This window comes from Eumetopias jubatus, unplaced genomic scaffold, assembly GCF_037043125.1.
Source record: "Eumetopias jubatus isolate StellerSeaLion01/CBP00866 unplaced genomic scaffold, mEumJub1_p1.0 scaffold_11, whole genome shotgun sequence".
In the NCBI taxonomy this organism is placed as follows: domain Eukaryota; kingdom Metazoa; phylum Chordata; class Mammalia; order Carnivora; family Otariidae; genus Eumetopias; species Eumetopias jubatus.
The window spans coordinates 39650951-39673961 of NW_028274817.1; the positions used below are offsets into that span (position 1 = coordinate 39650951).

The 23011-nt window shown below is 36.3% G+C and overlaps 1 protein-coding gene and 1 pseudogene across 2 annotated transcripts in view; one reads left to right on the forward strand and one right to left on the reverse strand.

Moving 5' to 3' along the window:
* The window catches only part of RADX (RPA1 related single stranded DNA binding protein, X-linked), an 88707-nt gene extending 68579 nt beyond the window's left edge, over nucleotides 1–20128 (reverse strand). The window contains exons 1-6 of one of the 2 annotated variants that reach the window (XM_028089742.2): nucleotides 19371–20128; nucleotides 10543–10685; nucleotides 9237–9429; nucleotides 657–765; nucleotides 370–461; nucleotides 140–262 (exon numbers count right to left, since the gene is read on the reverse strand). In XM_028089742.2, the coding sequence (XP_027945543.1) occupies nucleotides 140–262; nucleotides 370–461; nucleotides 657–765; nucleotides 9237–9429; nucleotides 10543–10685; nucleotides 19371–20013 (1303 nt within the window). In that variant the 5' untranslated portion in view covers nucleotides 20014–20128. Of the gene's footprint in view, nucleotides 1–127; nucleotides 263–369; nucleotides 462–656; nucleotides 766–9236; nucleotides 9430–10542; nucleotides 10686–19370 lie in introns of both variants that reach the window. The other variant, XM_028089741.2, reaches the window with a different exon arrangement.
* LOC114198349 (magnesium transporter NIPA2 pseudogene) lies at nucleotides 2687–3768 on the forward strand (annotated as a pseudogene).
* Nucleotides 20129–23011: the final 2883 nt, after the last annotated feature.

Consider the following 23011-nt stretch of genomic DNA (forward strand, 5'->3'; position numbering starts at 1 on the left):
ACAATTTAAACATGCTATCACACTGCTTGAATTTGCTAACTCTGTATCATGCCACCCTGTAAATCAGTACACACTTTAACATTTAAAGTTAATGCCCCCACTTCCAAAAATAAAAAGATGCAAATACTGGATTGAGTACTTGGGTAAATATTCTCAAAGATTTCTGGCTGAGATGTAGAAAACAGCTCCACTATAAATGGCTGTTCTGAAGTCCCATCAGCGATGTGAATCCAACGATATGACCAAAAATCTTCACGGTTTTCTATATGGATAGGATATTAGAATAAATGAAGGTAAACAATTATGCATATATGAGCACAGAACTATTCACCAAAATATTTTTTATGGCTTTCAATATTAAAAGCTTACCTTTCTTTTTTGACCGCTGGACCCTTCCTACAAAAACTAAAATGCCAATAACATCACAGATGTGATTTTCTGGCATATCATCCAGTTCTGACCTAAAAAAAGCAAAATTGTTAAATATTATATCTTTAAACAGTGAAGAAGCATTCTAAAATTATGATTGTGAAAATATATATCTATATAATTGATACTGCATAATTTGGGGTAGATTTTGAGCAATAATAATATACTGTTTCAGTGGCTAAAGTTAAAAATTAAAATATTTAAGGTATTTTACACGAGTATTCTACCTTGTGATAAAGCGGTGATTTAATTTTGGCAATCTCCATTCAGGTTTCACCTGCTTTTCTGGAATGATAATTATGTTAGTTGGAGGATCTCGAAGGTTCAGGCAGATTTCTGAAAAACAAATATATTACTTTAATGTGACATTTAATACAGATAAAAGAATATACATGTGCACAAATTACACAGCAAAATATTAGACTGAACTCTTTTGAGCCCACCACTAACCCTAAGAACTAGACCATTATCAATAGCTTTCTTCTACTTATTCCTACATTATCATATCTACTTATCTCTTGACCAAAGGTTAGCCATTTCTTAGATTTTGTGTTTTATCATTTTTCTTAATTAAAAAAAGGTTTTTGTCATTTATATGTTTTTGCCCAAACAAAATACTGTTTGTTTTGTTTAACTTTATATGGATGAACTCATACCATATTCAGTGTTCTAGGGCTACCCTTTTCACTCAACATTATGGTCCTAAAATTCACCCATGTACCTGCATGGAGTGCTTTTTTTTTCTTATTCCCACTGCTGAACAATGTTCCAGGGTGTTGATATATTACAATTTTGTTTACCCATTATCGTGTTTATGGACATCTGGATTATTTCCTGTTTTTGCTATTACAAACAGGGTCACTATGAACTTTTTGTACATATCTCCCTGTGCACCCAGGCAAAATTGTTCTAGGGCATTATACCCAGGAAGGAAACCCTGGATTGTACAATGTACAAAAGTTCCACTCTACAGGCTAATTCTAAACTATTTTCAAGTAATTAACCTATTTATAGTTCTACCAACAATGTGTAGGAATTCCCATTGATCAGCATCCTCTCCAAACTTCGCTACTACCAAATTTATTTTTTGTCAATTTAGTGACACAAAATGACAATTTGTTGTGGTCTTCATTTGTACTTCTCTTATTACTAATTATGTTGAATAACATTTCATATATTTATGATTCATCCATGCATCATCTTTAATTTTTTTTAAAGATTTATTTTTATTTTAGAGAGAGAGAGTGGGGAAGAAGGGCAAAGGGAGAGGGAGAGAGAGTCTTATAAATCGACTCTGCACTGAGCATGGAGCTGGAAGCAGGACTTGATCTCATGACCTTGAGATACTAACCTGAGCCAAAATCAAGCGTTGGACGTTTAACCAATTGCACCACCCATGAGCCCCTCATGCACCCTCTTTTGTGAAATACCTGCTTGTGTCTTTTGCCCACTTTTTTACTGAATTTTTATCTTATTTTTTTAAGATTTTATTTACTTATTTGAGAGAGAGAGAGAACACAAGCAGGGGGAGAGGCAGAGGGAGAAGCAGACTCCCTGCTGAGCAGGGAGGCAGACACTGGGCTCCAACCCTAGGCTCCCCAAGACATTTAACTGCTTAACCACTGAGCCACCCAAGTGCCCCTGTTTTTTATTTATTTGAAGGACTTCTTTATATATATTGGATACTAATACTTTGTTGACTATATTATTGCAAATATATTCACCCATGTGTGCATTGCTTTTTGTTCTTTTTATGGTGTCTTTTGATGAAAAGAAGTTAATTTCAATGTAGGGGTAGCGGGGGGTCACAGGTCGTGGGGGGTAGGTTCCCCTCTACACTCCCCCATGGAGGAGGTGGCAGCCCCAGATGCTCTCATCTCCTTCGGTACTGAGATGAAGGTGCTACCCTCCCCTGACCTCACCCCAGCTCAAGGGGCGGCCGCCTATGAGGTCTGCGTGGGCCTGTGAGCAGAGGTGACCAGGGCCAGGGCCAGATAGTGGAGGGGACACCACATGGGGAAGCCGCATGGCCGACCTCCAAGTGGAGCTGGAGCTACTCTGCCAGGGTATAAAACTTAAAATGAGAATAAACAGTATTATTTACAAGGAAATGAGAATGAATAAGTCATCTCTAACCGCTTCCAGCCTTTTTTTTCATAAGAGAGATCATATTAAACTTACATATTTGAAGATTGCATAATCCTGCCTCCAGCACCAGTGGTTTGTCTGTTGTGACTCACAAGAACTTTGGTAAAAAATGATCCGGGAGCATGGAAAATAGGACTTTTACATTGGTTTGGGAATGGCTATGAGCTCTAGCATTTTCATTGGCGGGAGTTTCATTTGGAAAAAAAAAAAAAGTCTTCTGTGACTTGCCAGGAAAGGCTCCATGAGAGCAGGTCAAGGTGGCCATGCGTATCTTCAAGAATGGTTGTGGTGGGCTGGATTGCTATCAACGGGAGCAGGTGGGGTGGCCAACCTTGTTGCATATGCCTTTGCACCAGCCACCCTAGCGACTCTAATAGGACCTCTCAGCATCCTCGTAAGTGCCATTCCTTCTTCATACTTTCTAAATGAGAGACTTAATCTTCATGGGAAAAATGGATGTTTGGTTAAGTATTCTAGGATCTACAGTTATGGTCATTCATGCTCCAAAAGAAGAGGAGATCGAGACTTGAAATGTCTCACAAGCAGGGAGATCCAGGTTTTGTGGTCTTTGCAACACTTGTGGTCATTATGTCATTGATATTAATCTTCGTAGTGGGACCTCGCTATGGACAGACAAACATTCTTGTGTACATAACAATCTGCTCTGTAATCGGAGCATTTTCAGTCTCCTGTGTTAAGGGCCTGGGCATTGCTATCAAAGAACTGTTTGCTGGAAAGCCTGTGCTGCAACATTCCCTGGCCGAGATCCTGCTGCTGAGCCTTACAGTCTGAGCGAGCACACAGATTAATTGCCTGAACAGGGCCCTGGATATATTCAACACTTCCATTATGACTCCAATATATTACCTATTCTTCACAACATCACTTTTAACTTGTTCAGCTCTTCTTTTTAAGGAGTGGCAAGATAAGCCTATTGATGATGTCATTGGTACTTTGAGTGACTTCTTAACAATCATTGTGGGAATATTCTTGTTGCATGCCTTTAAAGACGTCAGCCTTAGTCTACCAAGTCTCCCTGTCTCTTTTTGAAAAGACGAGAAAGCAATGAACAGCAATCTCTCTAACATGTATGAAGTTCTTAATAATAATGAAGAAAGCTAAACCTGTGGAACTGAACAACACAGTGGTGAAAATATCTCCCAAAGAAACAGAAATCTCACAGCTTTTTAAGAAAAATGTAATTAGGGACGCCTGGGTGGCTCAGTCAGTTAAGCGTCTTCCTTTGGCTCAGGTCATGATCCCAGGGTCCTAGGATCAAGCCCTGCATTGGGCTCCCTCTTCAGGGGGGAGTCTGCTTCTCCCTCTGCCTGCAGCTCCCCCTGCTTGTGTGCGCTCTCTCTCTCTGACAAATAAATAAAATCTTTAAAAAAATGTAATTAAAAGGTTAATCTATAATTGTGCTATAAAGTGAATTTGAATATCAGAATGTGTCTGAAAAAGCACTGTTCTCAAAAAATGTCCTCTAGAGACAATCTTTTAAAATGACCTCAGTACATGGCCAATTTCTATTAACATTGTATTATTGTAGAGGTACTTTAAATTTTCCTTCACCAAAATCTAAATGCACTACAGTTTTAAGTCTATAAAAATGCTTTATTTTTTCATTGGTGATGAAAATCTGAAATGTACATTTGTCATCCGCACTCCATCAATCCCTGACCACTTGAAGGCTTTCTGATTTAAAAAGGAACAAAATCTTCCTAATACATTATCCTGTGATTTACTTTACCTATAAAAATGAATCCTGTTTGATGAATTATTTTAATTTTGAAATGTTAGTTTAAGAGAATCCTAAGTTATTAAATGAAGAAAAACTCAATTTACCCAACAAAAATGGGTAGGAAGTTGCCTGATGGAGATGTTTCTCATGCTGTGACTTATCACCACACATTTGATGATCTTCCTATTCCCTGATGGCACCTTGCTAAACCAGCGCAACCTGCGTCTATCAGGCTGCAGCCTGACTGGTTTCATTCTTCACTTTCTCTAATCCCTTGATACCTGGAACCTTGGTTACCATTTTACATCAGCTCTTGTATTTTTCAGTATATTTTCATAATGAGTTATATTGTCATTTAGATCCAACAACTCTGGGAAATAAAGTCAAAAGACTAATTTCTTAAATTTAGTTCATGTTATAATAAAAAGATAAATTGAAACCAAAAAAAATATTTCAATGTAAGTTGGGTTTCTTAATCATTCATTTACAAATGCTATTTCCTGTGTCCTAGCCAAGAAATCCTTCCTTAATCCAAGGTCAAATGCCTATTTCTCTATATGTTCTTTTAAAAGTTTTGCCTTTTACATTCGCTATATCTGGAGTTGACTTTTTATACGGTGTAAGATAGGGATATAATGTCATTTTTTTTCTCAAGTATGTAATTATTTTTTTCCAATACTATTTACTGAATAGTTCTTCCTTCCTTGATGATCTGTATAGCACAACTGTCATATCAAATTTTTGTGTGTTTAGGGCTATTTCTCGATCATATTGTGATTTACTGGTCAGTTTGTCCATACCTATACCTATATTACATGGTCATAATTTTTTTATAATAACTCATGACATTTGTAGGAGAAGTCTTTACCCCCTCGACAGCCCCCTATTTTCTTCAGAACTGTCTTGACTAGTCTCTATAATTATGTGCCTCCATATAAATTTGAGTCAGTTTGTCAGTTCTGGAAAAAAAAAATCTTACAGAAGAGCACTGAATCTGCTGATCAGTTTGGGGGTACTTGACATACTTATGAAATTGAGACTGATTTCCTACCTGGGAACATGGGATATTTCTCTATTTATTTAGACGGCTTTCTATCCCCTTTTATGCAGTAGGTAATATTTTCTAAGAATTTGCTGTTTAGCAAACAAAGATTAAAACAGGATGAAGAGGGGGCGCCTGGGTGGTTCAGTCAGTTGGGCATCCAGCTCTTGATTTCGGCTTGGGTCATGATCTCAGGGTCCTGGGATCAAGCCCTGCATCAGGCTCTGTGCTGGGTGTGGAGTCTGCTTGGAATTCTCTCTCTCCCTCTGCCCCTCCCCACCCCCCCACATTCAAGCATGCTCTCTGTCTGTCTCAAAACAAAACAAAACAAAAACAAAAACCTAGGATGAAGATACTTGATTTCTCATCTTGCCTATCAGCAGCCATGTGATTAGAAAATTCACTTTACCTTTAAGAGTTTCAGTCTTTTCATATATAAGTGAGGAAAGTTTGTATTACATGACATGACATTACCTTGCACCTACAAAATAGTTTGCATTTTACAAAGTACTTTCATAGTCATAGTTACCTGATTACATTTAAGTTCCCTTCCAGCTCCAAAATGCTAAGATTTTGAATGAAATAAATAGCCCCTTCCCACCAAAACCGCAGATACTTGATGCTATTACCTCAATGGGTACTATTCAATACAGTCTGAAAAATCTCAAGATTTTAAAATGTTTATTTGGGATGCTAGCTGAATACTATTTGATAAAAGGTAGGACAGAATTATATGCCAAATGACAATATACAAAACCATACATTACTAGCAAATATGTCCTATGTTTTACAAGAGAATTTTCACTTTTATAGGCTTCCATTTATTTGGTCTTTAAAAAATTATATCTTAGTGTCTATAACTTGGAACTACACATGTAAATATGAAAAAATAAATCAAGATCAATTACCCCAATAGTTTGTCTTTCAACATCAATACCTAGAAGGCAGTGATGGTACCACAAACCCTTATTCCCTTACTGACCAACCCTGGCCCCCAATATATACTCTTTCTCATATATCCTACTCATAACATTTAAACTACCCTGGTATTATTTGTAAACCCCACTCACACTTTCTTCTCTCCAACTCATTCTCCCATTCTCCTGACCATTCATTCTTTCTTCAACTACATTTCTGTTTATTTCCTCTCCCCTTTTGTTCATCACATCTTATTTTTACTGTCATTAATCCTTCATTTTATTGTAATCTGTTCATCTTAGTGATCTGTACCATTAGACTATTTTTTTCTCAAGTTTTTATTTAAATTCTGGTTAGTTAACATACAGTGTAATATATTACCCTGTTCAACTAAATTTTTTTTTTAAGGGTAGAACTCTGTATTACTTACCTTTGTATCTCTTGTGTCGAGCATGGTTTACAAAACTGTTATTTCCCTTCCAAAGATCATTAATCCATTTGAGCTTTTTAAAGATCATAAGGCAGTAGTTCTCAACTCTAGCTGTACATTAGAATCGCCTGAGGATTTTTAAAGGCACATCAATGTCTTGGTTCCCTCCTCAGAGTAACTAAATCAAAATCTCTGAACTTGGCATGCCTATGGTTCTTTCAGGCTCCCCAAGCGATACTAATGTCCAGCCAGGGTTGAGCTCTGCATATATGTGTAGGCTCAGCAAACTATAGCCTGCAGATGGTTGCTTGTTTTTGCAAATAAAGTTTCACTGTAACACAGCCATGCCCATTCCTTACATATTATCTCTGTTTGCTTTCACTCTATAAAGGCAGAGCTCTGTACTTATGACAGAAACTATATTGCCTTTATAGAAATACCTCGCTGACCCCTGATAAAGAGGGAAAAAGTTCCATTCCTTATTAAAAAGGTCTGGGATAAAGGAGACTGATGCTAACACTGATAAAAAGTAAAACTGTTTTAAAGACTAAAAGAAACATTTTCAATATATCCTCATCTAAGCCTCTCATTTAAAAAAATAATTTCTATATTTGCAATTATTTACCTGAGAGTATAAATAGCCTCTCACATCTAAAGGGAGTTTCCATTATGAAAATCTGGCCCTGTAATTGTGTATAGCAGAGGTAGTATACTGCTTGATTCAGTTTCAGTGTTACGTTTTAGTAGCTGTTTATCTATTGACCACATGCTATCTATTGTTCTACTTTCCATATGTTTTTAAGGTTTAGAAACAGCTATTAATACCAGACACATTTCTAGATTTGCCCACAGCCATGTAAAAATTGTGATTTAAATGAATTCTCTTTATACCAGAAAAACAGTGTATCTCATAAAAAGAACACTAGGTTAGGGGTCAGAAAAACTAGGTTTTACTTTTCACTGTGCCAGTGATTAAGTGACATCAACAAATTTACTTACCTTATCTGTTATTGACAAATGTCTCAATTTTTACTAAAGCATTTTTTTCCACCTAGATATGCTTGGTTGTGGAAAGAATTTACAAATTGACAGACATAATAATACATGTTGCGAATTAGCTTCTTTTTGCCAGTTTTTTCCTGTATTCTCAAGTCCCAACATCAATATCAGTTTAATTTCTTACCTTTCTATAATAAAGAGCAATGAGATAATGGACTAATTGTACTAAACTACTAGGTAATGACTTATTCATCCAGCAAGACATGATTGATGTCTACCAAATCCTTAAGATTTTAATAAAGAATCATATGAGATTTTTGTAAATAAACATATATTTAAGGAAACAGTGAACAAAGGCCATATTATCTGCACATTCTCCAAGTAATTAAGCTTAATGTATTAGTAGGGAATTTAAAATACATAGAATTACAGGTCCAGTATAAAACTAGTATGAGCCAAAACAATACTTAAACTTGAGTGATATAATCTACCATTTTGAAAAATGGAAAGGCAAAAAATTCATATCCACATCTGAAAACAACCACTTAATAATTGTAATGCTCCAAAAATATTTAGCATGATGCCAAGATGTCAAAACTTTGATTTCAATACTAATTAGGAAAAGCCTTTTCAAAATTGCAGCAATTCAGTTGCATTTGAATACCGACTGCAGGCTAGATAACAGCAATTTATCAATTTTAAATTTCCTGATTTTGATAACTGTACTGTGATTATAGAATAGAATGTTCCTGTTCTTAGGAAATACACACTGAAATATTACTGAAGTGTTTTGAAATAAAGGGGTATGTGTGATGGCTGCCACTTACTCTCAAATGTTTCAGAGGACAAATATATATATAGAGAGAGGTGGGGAATGATAAAGTAAAGGTAAATGTTAACAACTGTTGAATCTGTGTAAAGGGTATATGGAGTTCTTTGTATTATTCTTTCAACTTTTACCTAAGTTTGAAATTATTTCAAAATAAAATGCCGACAAAAGCCTTTTTGAATAGCACCTTACAGTAACAGAAAAGTATATTCGTCATTAATTTAGTATTATAATACAAAAAATAGAACAAAAATAAGTACATCCTAAGTGGAGCTCATTCATTAATCAACAATAAATATCTCATACTGGGCACCTGAGTGGCTCAGATGGTTAAGCGTCTGCCTTCAGCTCAGGTCATGATCCCAGGGTCCTGGGATCGAGTTCTGCATCGGGCTCCCTGCTCCTTGGGAGCCTGCTTCTCCCTCTGCCTCTCTCTCTCTCTCTCTCTCTCTCTCTGTCTGTCTCTCATGAATAAATAAATAAAATCTTAAAAAAATATCTCATACTATTTCTTCTTAATAAATGCAATAATAAATAATTTATTAAGCGATTGCTTAAAATTTGTATAGATACAGGAAATTAAAAGTTCCCCAGGTTCTAACAGATTCAGCAATTTTTAGAAGCCTTTGGCTGATATGGTACTTTGCAAATTTATACAAACAAAATAGCCATAAAACAATACATTTATCGAATACTTAACCCATTGTAGAAATTAGTTTGATCTGTGGATCCACAGGCAGAGGCTGCATCCTGAATGGATAGCTCTTTTTAACAGAATAATCCTGAAGCAGAAGAACTAAACCAACCCGCAAACTTTTATACCATTCAGGACACAGGGCATTCCACATAATCACAGACACCGTGCCTGAACTGTCAGCAACTTCTAAAAAGGTCTAGAAAAAAAGAGTGAAAAAGCACATGCATATTTGTTACTTTTATCTCAGGGCATTCTCATTTTAAGAACAAGAAAGCAAAACTATAGGGGAATGACTGCATAAGTTATGATACAATCTGTAACTATGAAAAGTTATGAGTTTTAGTGATAGAAAATACTTAAGGAAATGTTAAGTGATACAAAATTATACGTACAATATGATTTCCATTTTGAAAGATAATATATGACATAGTCATGCAATATAGGATATGCGTACATATACACATAGATGTGAGATATGTGCATATATATGTTACGTATATACGCAGACATGATATATACATACAAAAAAGGGAATAAAACGCTTGGATATTAATAGTGGCTCTGGTAGAATTTGGGGTGATATTACTTACCAGTTTTATTTATATAGCTTTCTGCATTTCCCAAATTCCCTCAAAGTATGTATAACTGTTATAATGAAAGCTTAATAAAACACCTAAAATAATTCTTCATAACACATGAAAAAATGGTAAAATGTTAAATAAGAAACCAAACAGGACAGAAATCAAGAAGGTAGTTCTCATTGACATTTGATGGCACCGAGAGTCAAGATAACAGAAAAGTATCAGCTAGATTTGACAATGAGAAGGTCTCTAGTGAGTGACCAGCTGAAGAAAAAAGTCAAACTAATTGTGTTGGAAAGTAAATGGGAGGTAAGAAAGTGAAAACACCTAGCAGAGACTATTTCTCCAAGGAGCTTGCCAGAAGAGAAGAAGAGAGGAGTCCTGAGGTCAAAGGAGATTTTTGTATTTTTTTAAAATGAAAGACTAGAGTATGTCTCTATGCTGGTGTAGAAAGCACAAGAGAAGAAAAGGTTGAAGATACAGAAAAAAGTATGGAGGAGACCAGCTGAATCAGAACTACAAGGTACCAATACAGAAAGAATTTCTTTTTGTATAAGAAGTTACATAGAAAAATACCTTGAAAAAGACATGTATGTATGTTTTAAAAATTATTACATTAAACTTATAAAATATTATTTGAACATAAATTATCCTAATATGGAGTCAGGTCTATAAGCTATAATCTATAACTATTACATGAACATGTAATCTCTTTTCATTACTTATACCTGGTACGGCTCAATCATCTTTTTATCAGGTTTTCCATAGTATCGCAGTTTCGATTTATGCAAGATTCTCACAAGCAATGCAGGAAAATTCCTTCTGTTAGCCCAAGTCATTTCAAGGTGAGACAGGGAAATTATTTTGGTATCTAGAATAAAAAGATAGGATAGAAAAAAAATCCTACTTAATATGTCATGTAATTTAAAAACTGTAATTTAAAAATGGTAGCTAGATCATCCCCAAAGCAACTCCTACTCACCAGCTAAGCCAGTCTATATACTTCTCACATACAAAACTTAATAATACATGCTATCCTTAATAATAATAGCTAATATATAGGGGTTCCTGGGTGGCTCAGTCAGTTAAGTGGCCAACTCTTTTATTTCTTTAAATTTTTTATTGTTATGTTAATCACCATACATTACATCATTAGTTTTTTTTTTTATGGAAGAAATATTTTTCTCATACAATTGCTTTATTTTTTTTAAATTTTTTATTGTTATGTTAATCACCATATATTACATCATTAGTTTTTGATGTAGTGTTCCATGATTCATTGTTTGTGCATAACACCCAGTGCTCTACGCAGAACGTGTCCTCTTTAATATCCATCACCAGGCTAACCCATCCCCCCCCAGAACCCTCAGTTTGTCTTTCAGAGTCCATCGTCTCTCATGGTTCCTCTCCCCCTCCGATTTACCCCCCTTCATTCTTCCCCTCCTGCTATCTTCTTCTTCTTTTTCTTAACATATATTGCATTATTTGTTTCAGAGGTACAGATCTGTGATTCAACAGTCTTGCACAATTCACAGCGCTCACCATAGCACATACCCTCCCCAATGTCGATCACCCAGCCACCCCATCCCTCCCAACCCCCACCACTCCAGCAACCCTCATATGAGGAATTCTTAATCTCAAGTGGCCAACTCTTGATTTCGGCTCAGGTCATGATCTCAGGGTCGCTGGGTGTGGAGAGCCTGCTTAACCTGTTTAAGATTTTTTCTCTCCTTCTGCCTACCACCTTTCCAACTCTCTCACGCGCATGCATTCTCTTTCTCTAAAAAAAATAGCTAATACATAAATATGCCTTACTATGTGCCTGGCACAAAGGTAAATACTTATATTAACTAATATACTATTCCATCTTGAATGTCCTCTGCCTTGTCAAACTGGGTAATTACTTCCTGAAAGACTTGGATCTAAACTCATCTCCCCCTGGGTGGCGGGATGGGTGAAACAGATAAAGGGGATTAAAAGAACACATATTCTGATCAGCACTGAGAAATGTATAGTTAAATCATTATATTGTACACCTGAAGCCAATATAACATTGTATGTTAATTATACTTCAATAAACTCGTCTCCCTTAAGAAATTTTGTGGGAAAAACTCAATGCCACGGAATATTTTCCCACCACCAAGCACTTACATGTTTAATTTATAGAATTGTTTTATGACATATTTCTGTATTGCCCTCACCATTGTTTTATATGTGTAAGTTCTATATTTCCCAAACATGCCAGACATAGTCCTGTACCAGGGCCTTTGCACTTACTGTTCCCTCTGTCTGGAATGTCTTCTTAGATACCAGAGTGACTTCCCTCCTCCTCTCCTTCAAGTTTTGCTCAAAGGTCACTTTCTCAGTGATGTTATCCCTTACTACCCTATTGAAAACCGATCCCTTTTCTTATGCCCTGTCCCATCTTATTTTTCTACATAGTACTCATTATCTTCTCATATGTCATATAATTTACTTTGAAATTTTAATCTCCATGCCTGCTGGCAAATACAAAAACTGCTTAAAAGCTATTCACCATCTTTAAAAGATTAACTTGTATTTTTTATTTTATTCTTCCTTGGGTTAAGAGAGGTTCCATCTGCAATTCCATCTACATTTTGCTCTCTCATAGTCCAATCCCAACTTTTAAAACCTGAATTTGTATTTATTCCAGTATTTCATTTCACAAGATATCTCCCACTTATTTTAATTTACATAATGCATCACCTACTCAACATTTTGATATGAAAACCATATTTGTAATTTCTTTTTAATAAGAATTTAAGTGGAATGTCGTAGTTACACCTGTATCATAAAAAACATACTATTTTTAGTCTTCAGATATCTTGTATAATTTTCCTTCTATATTCTTCCAAAACATTAATAGCTCAGAATCATAGGTCCTAATATTTTCTCTGACATAACTGATTTCCTTTTTAATTAGGTCAGACGAATTTTGGATCAGTTCTGAATTATCTGAAATGTACGTGGAACACTCTTGGTCAATGAAGGCACATATGCTTTCACTAACTAGAATAAATTCAAGAGTTATATGCTTTTGTAAAACCAGAGTTCTAAAAGCCACTGCTTCCACTATAATTGAGTCCACAGAGTTAGCTCTGATCAGACATCTGCCTGGTTAATGTTTTCCCAGTGGGGTTTTTAACTCACAAACTTCATAGAATATACATATCCCTCAAATCCAAAAAGGAATTACAGGCTATACACAGACAACGAAGAATCTGTATAAATTCATAGAAATGTGCTCATTTTCAAAAGAAAGAATGAAAATAAATAAACTAGATATTCAATATAAAATGTTAGATAGCAAGTTATGGAACAGTGATTCTCAAACTTTCTGGTCTCAGGAGTCTTTACATTCTTAAAAATTACTGAAGACCTCAAAAAGCTTTTATTTATGTGGGTAATATCTATCAACACTTGCCATATTATAAAGTAAAACTAAGAAATAAAAAATTATTCATTAACTCCCTTAAAAACAATAAACCTATTATGTATAATATAAATATATATATATATTTTTGAAAAAATGTCTCTATTTTCCAAAACAAAAAATCTAGTGAGAAGAGTGGCACTGGTTTATATTTTTGTAAATCTTTTTAGTGTCTAGCTTAATAGAAGACAGCTGGATACTCATATTTCTTTGGCATTCAGTCTGTTTCAATGTCACATGTCCTGTAGCTTCTGGAAGAGTCCACGCATACTTTCAGAGAATTAAAGTGATAAAAGGTAAATGAAGTCTTAGTATTATTATTATGAAAATAGTTTTGATATGAATCCCTTGAAAAGGCCTTGGGGACATCTCTAGAAGTCCTTGAACCATACAATGAAAACCACTGCAAAAGAATAAATCTGAGGAATGCAAAAAGGAATAAAGAGCTGAAAATAATGTATTAGAAAAACATAGAACTGTTAAATACAATTCCTGGAAAAATTAATGAAAAGGTAGACCTCTGACAAGTGCAACCATGAAGACAGAAAACAAAAATATGTTTGAAATGTGATCAACTATAAACCTAGAGAAAAATATGATTATATGTGATTATATATTACTAAACTTGAAAATATCAGTGAAATTAATAATCTAGGAAAATATGAATTATCAATATTGCCTTAAGCAGAAGAAAACTGGAATAGGTCAATAACCATGGAAGAAAGTGAAAAAGTTCACAAATGATGACCTCTAAAAATGGCACCAGGTTCTAACAATTAATTTTATAAACATAGATAAATCCTGAAAAATTATGACAAAAATAGTACACAGGAAAAAAAACAACCCATAAATCCGAATCATTTATGATGGCAAATATCCTCAATCAAATACTTTCAAACCCATATAGCAAAATGCCAAATTGTATCATGACTAAGTAGAGTCCTAAACACCTTGTATTGTTCAAGAGGAAGATATTATAAATTGTGAATAATTCTGGAGATTGACACAAAAATCAAAGTTTAAATAATTTTGTTGAAACATTAAGGGTAACCTCTAGGAGAATACAAATTAATGTATAACTTCTAAAGCACTAGAAGAAAAAGAAATTTAAATCTTGCAAAAGTAAAAAAAAATAATAATAAAGCATGCCGTATAGTAAACATAAAGTAGTTCTGCGAGAACAGGTACAAAAACATCATTAATGACTTTAAATTTAATTCGATTAAATCCATCTCTTAAAAGAAAAAGAATTGGTTTGGGTCAAAAACCCAAAATCTTAGCTATGTATTTCTTTAAAAAGACAAATGTAAAACAAAATAGAAATAAAGGGATGGACAAAGATACATACACTAGGTCAGTTCTCAAGATGTGGCCTTTGCACCACCAACATCATTAGTACCAGTGAACTTAGAAATGCAAATTCTAGGGCCCTACCACAGACCTACTGAATCAGAAACTGGTGGTGGGGCCCAGAAATCTGCATTTTAAAACCACTTTTGAAGTGATATGGATGTCCATTCATGTTTGAGAACCACTGCCCAAAATGCCAACTAAAAGACAGCAGCAGTAGTAAATAGTACTATCAAGACAAAATAGAATTCAAGGCACAAAATGACAAAAAAATTCCATACTGATAAAAGGTTAAAAATCCACCAACAAGATATTACTATGTTATAAAACTTTATACATTATACATTTAAATAAAAAACTTTTAGAAATACAAAGAGAAATGAACAAAACCACTGTCATAAAGAGAAGCCAATATTCCTCTCAGAGAAATGGGCAAATAAAATCGATTTAAAATAAGAACTGGAATACTTTAATTAAAATTTTAAAAACTTGTTATAGGGGCACCCGGGAGGCTCAGTTGGCTAAGTGGCTGCCTTTGGCTCAGGTCATGATCCTGGGGTCCTGGGATCGAGCTCTGCATCTGGGCTCCCTGCTCTGTAGGGAGTCCGTTTCTCCCTCTCCCTCTGCCCCTTCCCATCTGCCCCCCGCCCCCCACTTATGATCTCTCTCTCAACATAAATAAAATCTTTAAAATAATTTAAAAACTTGTTATAATAGACTTCATATATAATAAGTAAGCTTTTTCTAAAATTTTGAGGGTTAAAGAGGAACTCAAATTTAAAATCAGAAAATATGAGAAATGGGTAAAAATAAAATCTCTATACTTCAAAACCTAGTGTATGCAGCCAAAGCAGTATCCATGGGAAATTTTGGAATTTTAAACGCTTTTGGAAGAAAGAAACAAGGAAATAAGTGAACCAAGCATTCAACTTAAGAAGGTAGTACAAAAATATATGAACAAAGGAAATACAAGAAATTAAAGATAGTGTTAATAAAGTAGAAAACATCTCCCCAATATAGACTTAATTAGTAAAGCTAAAAGTGTTTTTTTTTAAATACTAATAAAAGAGACAAGCCTCTGGCAAGGCTGACCATAAAAAAGGGTAAACACATAAATACTAGGAGTGTAAAAGAGGATGAAACAAGACTAAAACATTTTAAAAATATAAACTAAAATTTTAAAAAATAGAGACTACTGCATACAACTTTGAGATCTAGGTGAAATGAGATTTCCTAGTAAAATACCAACTCTCATAAATGGACTCAAGAAGAAGTGTTATTGATTTCATTATTTTTTCTATGAGAAACTGAAAAGGAGTCATTCACTCAACCCCCAATCCTGGACCACCGCCCCAGGTTCAAATAGTTTTAGGGGTAAATTCTACCAAACCTTCAGTGAACAAATGATTTCTGTAAGCACAGAAAAACAGGCAAGTTTCCCAACTCATTCTACTCGCTAATATTAATTAACCTGATATCACAATATTGGGCTGAAATAGTAACCCCCTAAAAAAGTAAAATCTATGGAACAAATTCACTTTAAATATACAGATGTAAATATAACAACCATGACCAAGTAGAGATATAAAAGTGACTCAACATTACAAAATCCATTAATGTAATTTATTTTATGCATTCCTTTATTCAACAAACACTTATTGAATGCCTACTACATGGTAGACACTGTTCTGGGTATAGGAGAAATGCCTCACAGCAGTGAAAAAAAACAGACTCCTTGCCCTCATGGATCTTATAAATCAGTGGGAGGAAAAAGAAAACAACAGAAATAATAATTTCAGAGTGTTATCAATCCTATGAAGGGCATTTCCATGGTGATGCAATAACAATAAATGGGGAGGGAATACATATTTAAACAACCCTTTTCTAACATGTTTTATATATTCGAGTTGAAACCTGAAGATGGGAAGGAACTTTCCAGAAAGAGGAAAAAAGCAGGAGCAACATACTAGAGGAAGGAAAGAGCAAGGAGGTTTGAGATCAAAAAGAAGGCCCGTATTCTGGAAACAAAATGGTGGAGGAGAAGGGTTAGAGAGGTGAGTAAGGGGACTGGGGTAGGGCAGGGGTCTGTAAACTACAGCCCTTGAGCTAAATCTGGCTTGCTGCCAGGTTTTGTAAATAAAAAGTTCTACTATAAAACAGCCAAACCCATTAATTTACATATTGCCTATGGCTGCTTTTGCTATACTCTGGCCAAGTTGAATAGCTGTGACTGGAGACTATACAACCGACAAAGGCAAAAAGATTTACCATCTGGCCATTTAAAGAAAGTTTGCCCACACCACAGGGCCTTGCGCACCCTGATAGGAGGTCTGGAGTGTTGTCTAAGTGCAAAGGGGAGCCACTGGAGAGATTTAGACAGGGGATTGGCATGATCTAACTTCCATTTTGAAAAGCTGTCTTTTAGATCACAGTATTGGTTACCTTTGGAGTAGGATATTGACCAGGAGAGGGCATTAGGGAGACTTTTGAGATGCTTAAAATGTTCTGTACCTTGATCTGGGGGTGGGGGTGGGGATGGTTTCAAGTTTTATTTTTAAGCTGTATTTTTAAGACTTTAACACTTTGTACATATCATGCCTTAATAGAAAAGTTTTAAAAAAGCACAAAAATGCACCATAAACAATGTTAAGAGAAAGGGGACAGAGTGTGAGAATGTCATTTGAAATATATAGCAAATAATACCCATTAGCAAAGAAATCAGAAAAGTCAAGAGATATAATTTAAAATTAGTACGATATGGGGAAATGGGCATTCATACATATGTTAGTGGGAATGTAAATTAGTAAAACCTTTTCAGAAGATGATGTGTCAATATCCATCAAATTAAAAAATTTAAATATTCTTTAACCCAGCAATTTCACTTCTAGGAATCTATCCATTTAACAGAAATACTTGAACATAAAGAACAAGTATGTGTATATCCTAATGATGTTCAGTGCTGGATCTAAACCTGAAAAACCAGTAACTGCCTAAAATTGATAATTACCCATTCACATGGGCATGATTATATAAATTATGGTATACCCATACTGTGGAAGTGTGTATGTGCAGATGTACATTAAAGATGCTTGAGATAAGTGTAAACAACAAATCATGCCACGCCACAGAATTTTTTTTTTCAATGATACACACCAAACTGTTGAATCTTTGGAGTTTTGAGAGGAAAGTTGAAGGCATAGGAGGAGGAGGTAAAGGGGTCTCTCACTCCACCCCAACATTTTATTATTGACAATTTTAAACATACAGCAAACTTGAAAGAACACCAATATATACCCACTTCTAGATTTTGTCATCAAAATTTTACTATACCTGGGTCTTACCTTTTTAATACAATATACTTTCTTATGTTTACACAAATAAAGTGCTTTTAATATTATCTTGCCCATAGGTGTTCAGTAAGTGTTTGCTTTTCAGTCTACTGCTCTTTTTCTTGCTAGCCAACAATATACTTTTAAATATAGTTTGGATTTTTTAGCACATGGACATTGCCTTTTGTAATAAAAATATGTGTTCAATAATGGATATCACTTTCATAGTCAGAAAAATGAAATATATTTCTACAAATTATTATTCCCCTCTTAATTCTTCTAGACACCAATTTTTCATTTATGTATTCAATCTGAAATATAAAAATGATCAACACTTAAAAGTAGTAATGCAGTGCCGCCTTATTCCATGCTTGAGATAAAAATCATTCCATTATTTCATCCCTGAAATGACTATCTTGCTTTTAAAGCTTAAGTTATTTAAGTCATCCTTGTCCACACATTTCTATAATATCTTTTTTCCCTTATAACTGGACATTAATTTAACTGCATATTTTTGATCCCGTTGTCTTTTCACTTTCAAGCCTGTTGCTGATACACGTCACAGCAAGACTATATATGAGCTAATATGACTGCAATGTAAAAAGAAAAAACTGAAAAGCCGTAAATGTGGAAAATTATCTTTCTTCCTTGAGTACTTTCACTTTTATTTTATTTTTCTTTTTGCGTTTTATTTGGTCCCCATTCCATATACGTACATGCCTATAGTACTATCATTCCCCTTCCATCTCTGATTAAATATGTTTTACAGCAGTTGCTGATGACGAACAGGCATTTTCAGGCTAACTTCCTACTTCTGGTACAGAAGAATTAAACTTCTCAGGTCAGTATTGTCCATGATACGCAACAAGAAACATAAAAATGAAAATTCCAAGCCTGTCCCCAAAAATCACACATTCAAAAAAGCAGTATTTACATACCTGCTACACTCAAAGACATAAAAATGGCGTTTCATTAATGCAAATTATTAAGGAATAAATCACGGAACATCCTTTTTTGAATGAAGGTTACAACACGCAAAACCACAAATATTTCCGACTTTTATGCCGAATTCAAATCTATACACTCGCCAACCAACATAGAAAAGTACTATTTCCACAAGTGAATGGGAATGAAACATAAGATAATCCCACCGTAGGCAAACGCACACCCAAGTAGGTATGCCAGATTAAATCTGAGATGTATTCAGACACTTCCTGAATGGCCACTTGAATAATCAAAGCAAGACACGGGCTGTGCAAATTTCATTAAGGGAGCGCCAATTCGACATCCAGGAGCATTTGTTTATTCCCACTCGCGGCTTGAAATGAACAATACCAATGCACCCTCCTTTCCTTTCCCATTAACGCAAGCTCCCGAAAACTATTTTTTTTTAACCCCTCCATCATTCCCTCCCATTACTTACTGTTAAAATTGTGTTCCTCGGGTTGCTTGTTGGTTAACCAAATATCTCCATATGGATCTTCGTTATTCCACAGGGCCAGGTAATGACTCTTCCCGCCTCTTAGAGGCCTCTCTGGTACCTCCTCGTGCGCACTATTTCTGAATGGAGTTTCTAGAGAAATAGCCTCCAGGGTCTCCCCACAGTGGACGTTATCTATGCACAGGATCCCCTGGCCTAATCTTTTCTCGTTGTAAAGACAGGAGACTCTGGAAATTTTCATTTCTATGCCAACTTTAAGAATATTTTTATATACGAGAAAGTTCAGGCTGGGGTCCAGGTAGCACTTCTCCTGGTACACCCCGTCCGAGATCGTCACATCATAACAGTAAAGGGGCGGTTTGGGTATCGTGTCGCGTGGCTCATCCTCTAACAGGTACCTCTGGACGGCCAGCACAGCGACAGGCACCACCTCCGACGGGGTGACCCACTGCAGAGGTGAATCCGTTATCTGCTCAAGAACCTTTTGGATCCAGGACCTGCGCCCATGGGCACCGGCCCTTCGGATCACCCCTCCCGGGACCCCAGCCCGATTTCTCTCAGGATTCGGAAAATCTAGCCCGGCATGTGAGGGGCCGGCCTGAGGCTGACCTAACTCACCAGACATTGTGGGGTAACTGCGTAGTGTCTTCACTCCTCAAAGCTAAGCTGCCCGGTCCAAAGCTGAGGACTAAGAAACCGCGCGCTTGGGCGACGATCGCTAGCTACTCTGCTCCCGCTGACTGATAAGGCTCCGCCCCCGAAGCGAGGCTGCAAAGACGTTCCGCGTGCCGGCGTCAGCTCTCTCGCCCCACCCCTCTCTCGGCCCGCTTCCAGCTCGCGGGCACTGTTACTAGGCAGTTACACGCGCGGTTACGTAGCAGATCCTCCCACCTGGTGCTAGCCGGGTCGCCAGGGGAGGAGGAGGGGGAGGGACAGCGTTGGTCGCCATGGTTCCCAAAACGTCGCAAGAGGGAGGGGGAGGAGCACTGGTGGCTCTTCTAGAAAGGAGAGTGCTGAGAGGCAATGGAAAAGAGGAAGTGGCTGGAAGCGGGGTATGAGTAGTCCTAGCTCAGGAGTTGGGGGGTTGGGGCCTTGGGCCAGCTACAGAAAGTAAATTAGAGTTCATTAATATACATTAATGCCATACCACAGGTCTCCTATAGTATGAACAAAACCGGATAATGTATGCAAAGCCTTCAGGAAAGTCCCTAGCCCAAAAAGTCCTCCATAAACGTTAGTTGCTATTGCTATGAGCATTAGCATAATTGTCTGTAGTGACTCCCTGAGTGCAGGGTTGGTGAATTAGTGATTAAGTGCAAATGAAAACAGAAAATTATAGAACTGGCTTGGTAGAGAGCTGCCTTTAGGTTAGAATTCTTAAAATGTACTTATGGTTTTATAGCTGGCTTAACAGACAGCTAAGATATAGAATGTCAGAAACTGCTTTTCTAAACTACAAGGAATGTATGCGGAATGACTATAAAGTGAAAAAGCTGATAAGAATAGTCCAATTAAAAATAGGCCATTTGTTATATGTACCCAGGTGTGCTGGTATACGGGCATACTTCTGAGATACTTCAGGTTTGGTTCTAGACCACTGCAATAAAGTGAATATGGCCATAAAGCGAGTCAAATGAATTTTTGGGTTTCCCAATGCATAGAAAGTTATGTTTATACTATACTGTAGTCTATTAAAGTGTGCAATAGCATCATGGCTAAAAAGAACATTGAACGTACCTTAATTTAAGAATATTGCTAAAAATGGTAACTGTAATCTGGGCTTTCAGCAAGTCCTAATCATTTTGCTGGTTGCCTCAGTGTTGATGGCTGCTGACTGATCAGGTTAATGGATGCTGAAGGTTGGGGTGGCTATGGCCACTTCTTAAAATAAGACAAGGATGAAGTTTGTTCCATTGATTAACTCTTCCTTTCATGAATGATTTCTCGGTAGCATGAGATGCTGTTTGCTAGCATTTTACCCACAGTGGGAACGTCTTTCAAAATTGGAGTCAATCCTGTCAAACCATGCCTCTGCTTTATCAACTAAGTTTATGTAATATCCTAAATTCTTTGTTCTCATTTCAACAGTCTTCACAGCATCTTCACCAGGCATAAAGTCCATCTCAAGAAACCACTTTTGCTCATCCATAAGAAGCAACTCCCCATCTCTGAAAGATTTATCATGAGATTGCAGCAATCCTATCACATCTTCAGGCTCTACTTCTAATTCTAGTTCTCTTGCTATTTCCGCCACATCTGAAGTTACTTTCTCCTCTGAAGTCTTGAACCTTCAAATTTGTAAAAAACGGAATACTTGTGAAGTGCAGTAAAGTGAAGCGCCATAAAATGAGAGAATGTAATTGTCCTAAGAATACTTTTCAAAGATGGTTATAGGTTTGTTTTGATTATACTAATCTTCTTTTGCTCTCTATTTCATCGTTGTTTATTAAGTATTTAAGTCCCTACTATGAGGCAGGCACTGTTCTAGGCCATTGGGAATCACAGTAGTTAGGCTCCTTTAGTCAAGCTGCTTCTCATTTGCTTGGGCTGAAAAACACTGACATTATTAATATTTAACAAATTCATTCATTCCACACATATTTCTTGAGTATCTGCTCAGGGCCAGGTACAATCTTGCTATGGAGACCAAAAAACATAATAAGGGAAAAGGGAGTGGAGGGGGCAGGAGTTAATATTTTATATCAAGGAGTATGATGATTTGGAAAGGGCTCTATATTAAAAGACTGAACAGAGTGGAGACTTACAAGAAGTGATGGAGTGGGTATATGGATACTTGGGAAAGGACTTTTGAATCTGAGGGAACAGCAAAAGCAGAATCCATGAGATAAAAGAATGCTTGGTAGTTTAAAGGAAATGCAAAAGCCATTGGCTGGAGAGGAAGGGTGAGGGGGAGAGTGGTAGGAGATAAAGTCAGAGAGGTAGCAGGGCTCTGCAGGCTTTCCTCTGCTTTGAGCAGGAGGTTGAGCCCCACTTCCTTCATGAAGACTCCCATAACCAGTTCATTCTAGAATGATCTCTCTCTCTCATCAGTATCACCTTGTACGTATCACTCATTTAGCATTTATCATCGAATATCTTGTAATTAAAAACAAAACTTCTAATGTATGAAGTTTGTCCCTCTAACTCAGGGTTTCTCAACTTGGACACTCTTGACATTTTGGGACACAAAATTATTTGTAGTGGGGATGTCTTGTACACTGGAGGATGTTTAGCATCATTCCTGACCTCTACCAACCAGATGTCTGTAGGACTAATCCCGCCCCCACCCAAGTCATGACAACCAAAAATATCTCCAGATGTGGACAAATGTGCCCTGAGGGACAATATTGCCCCTCCTTAGGAACCACTAATTTAACTAGACTGTTAGCTTTTTAAGAGCAAAAACCTATTTATTCCTTTTTTTGTTTGTTTTGCATAGTTCTTTCTTTACTGCCATGTAGAAAAGGCACTCAAATATTTTAAATAAATGAAACATGTAATTCCCACTGCCTCTCCATCAAAGGGAATATATATAAGCGTGCCTCTCTATAAACAGATACAATAAACACAAATCCGAACTTACAAAACACAAAATAATTAAGCTCCCTTAGTGTTGGTACTTT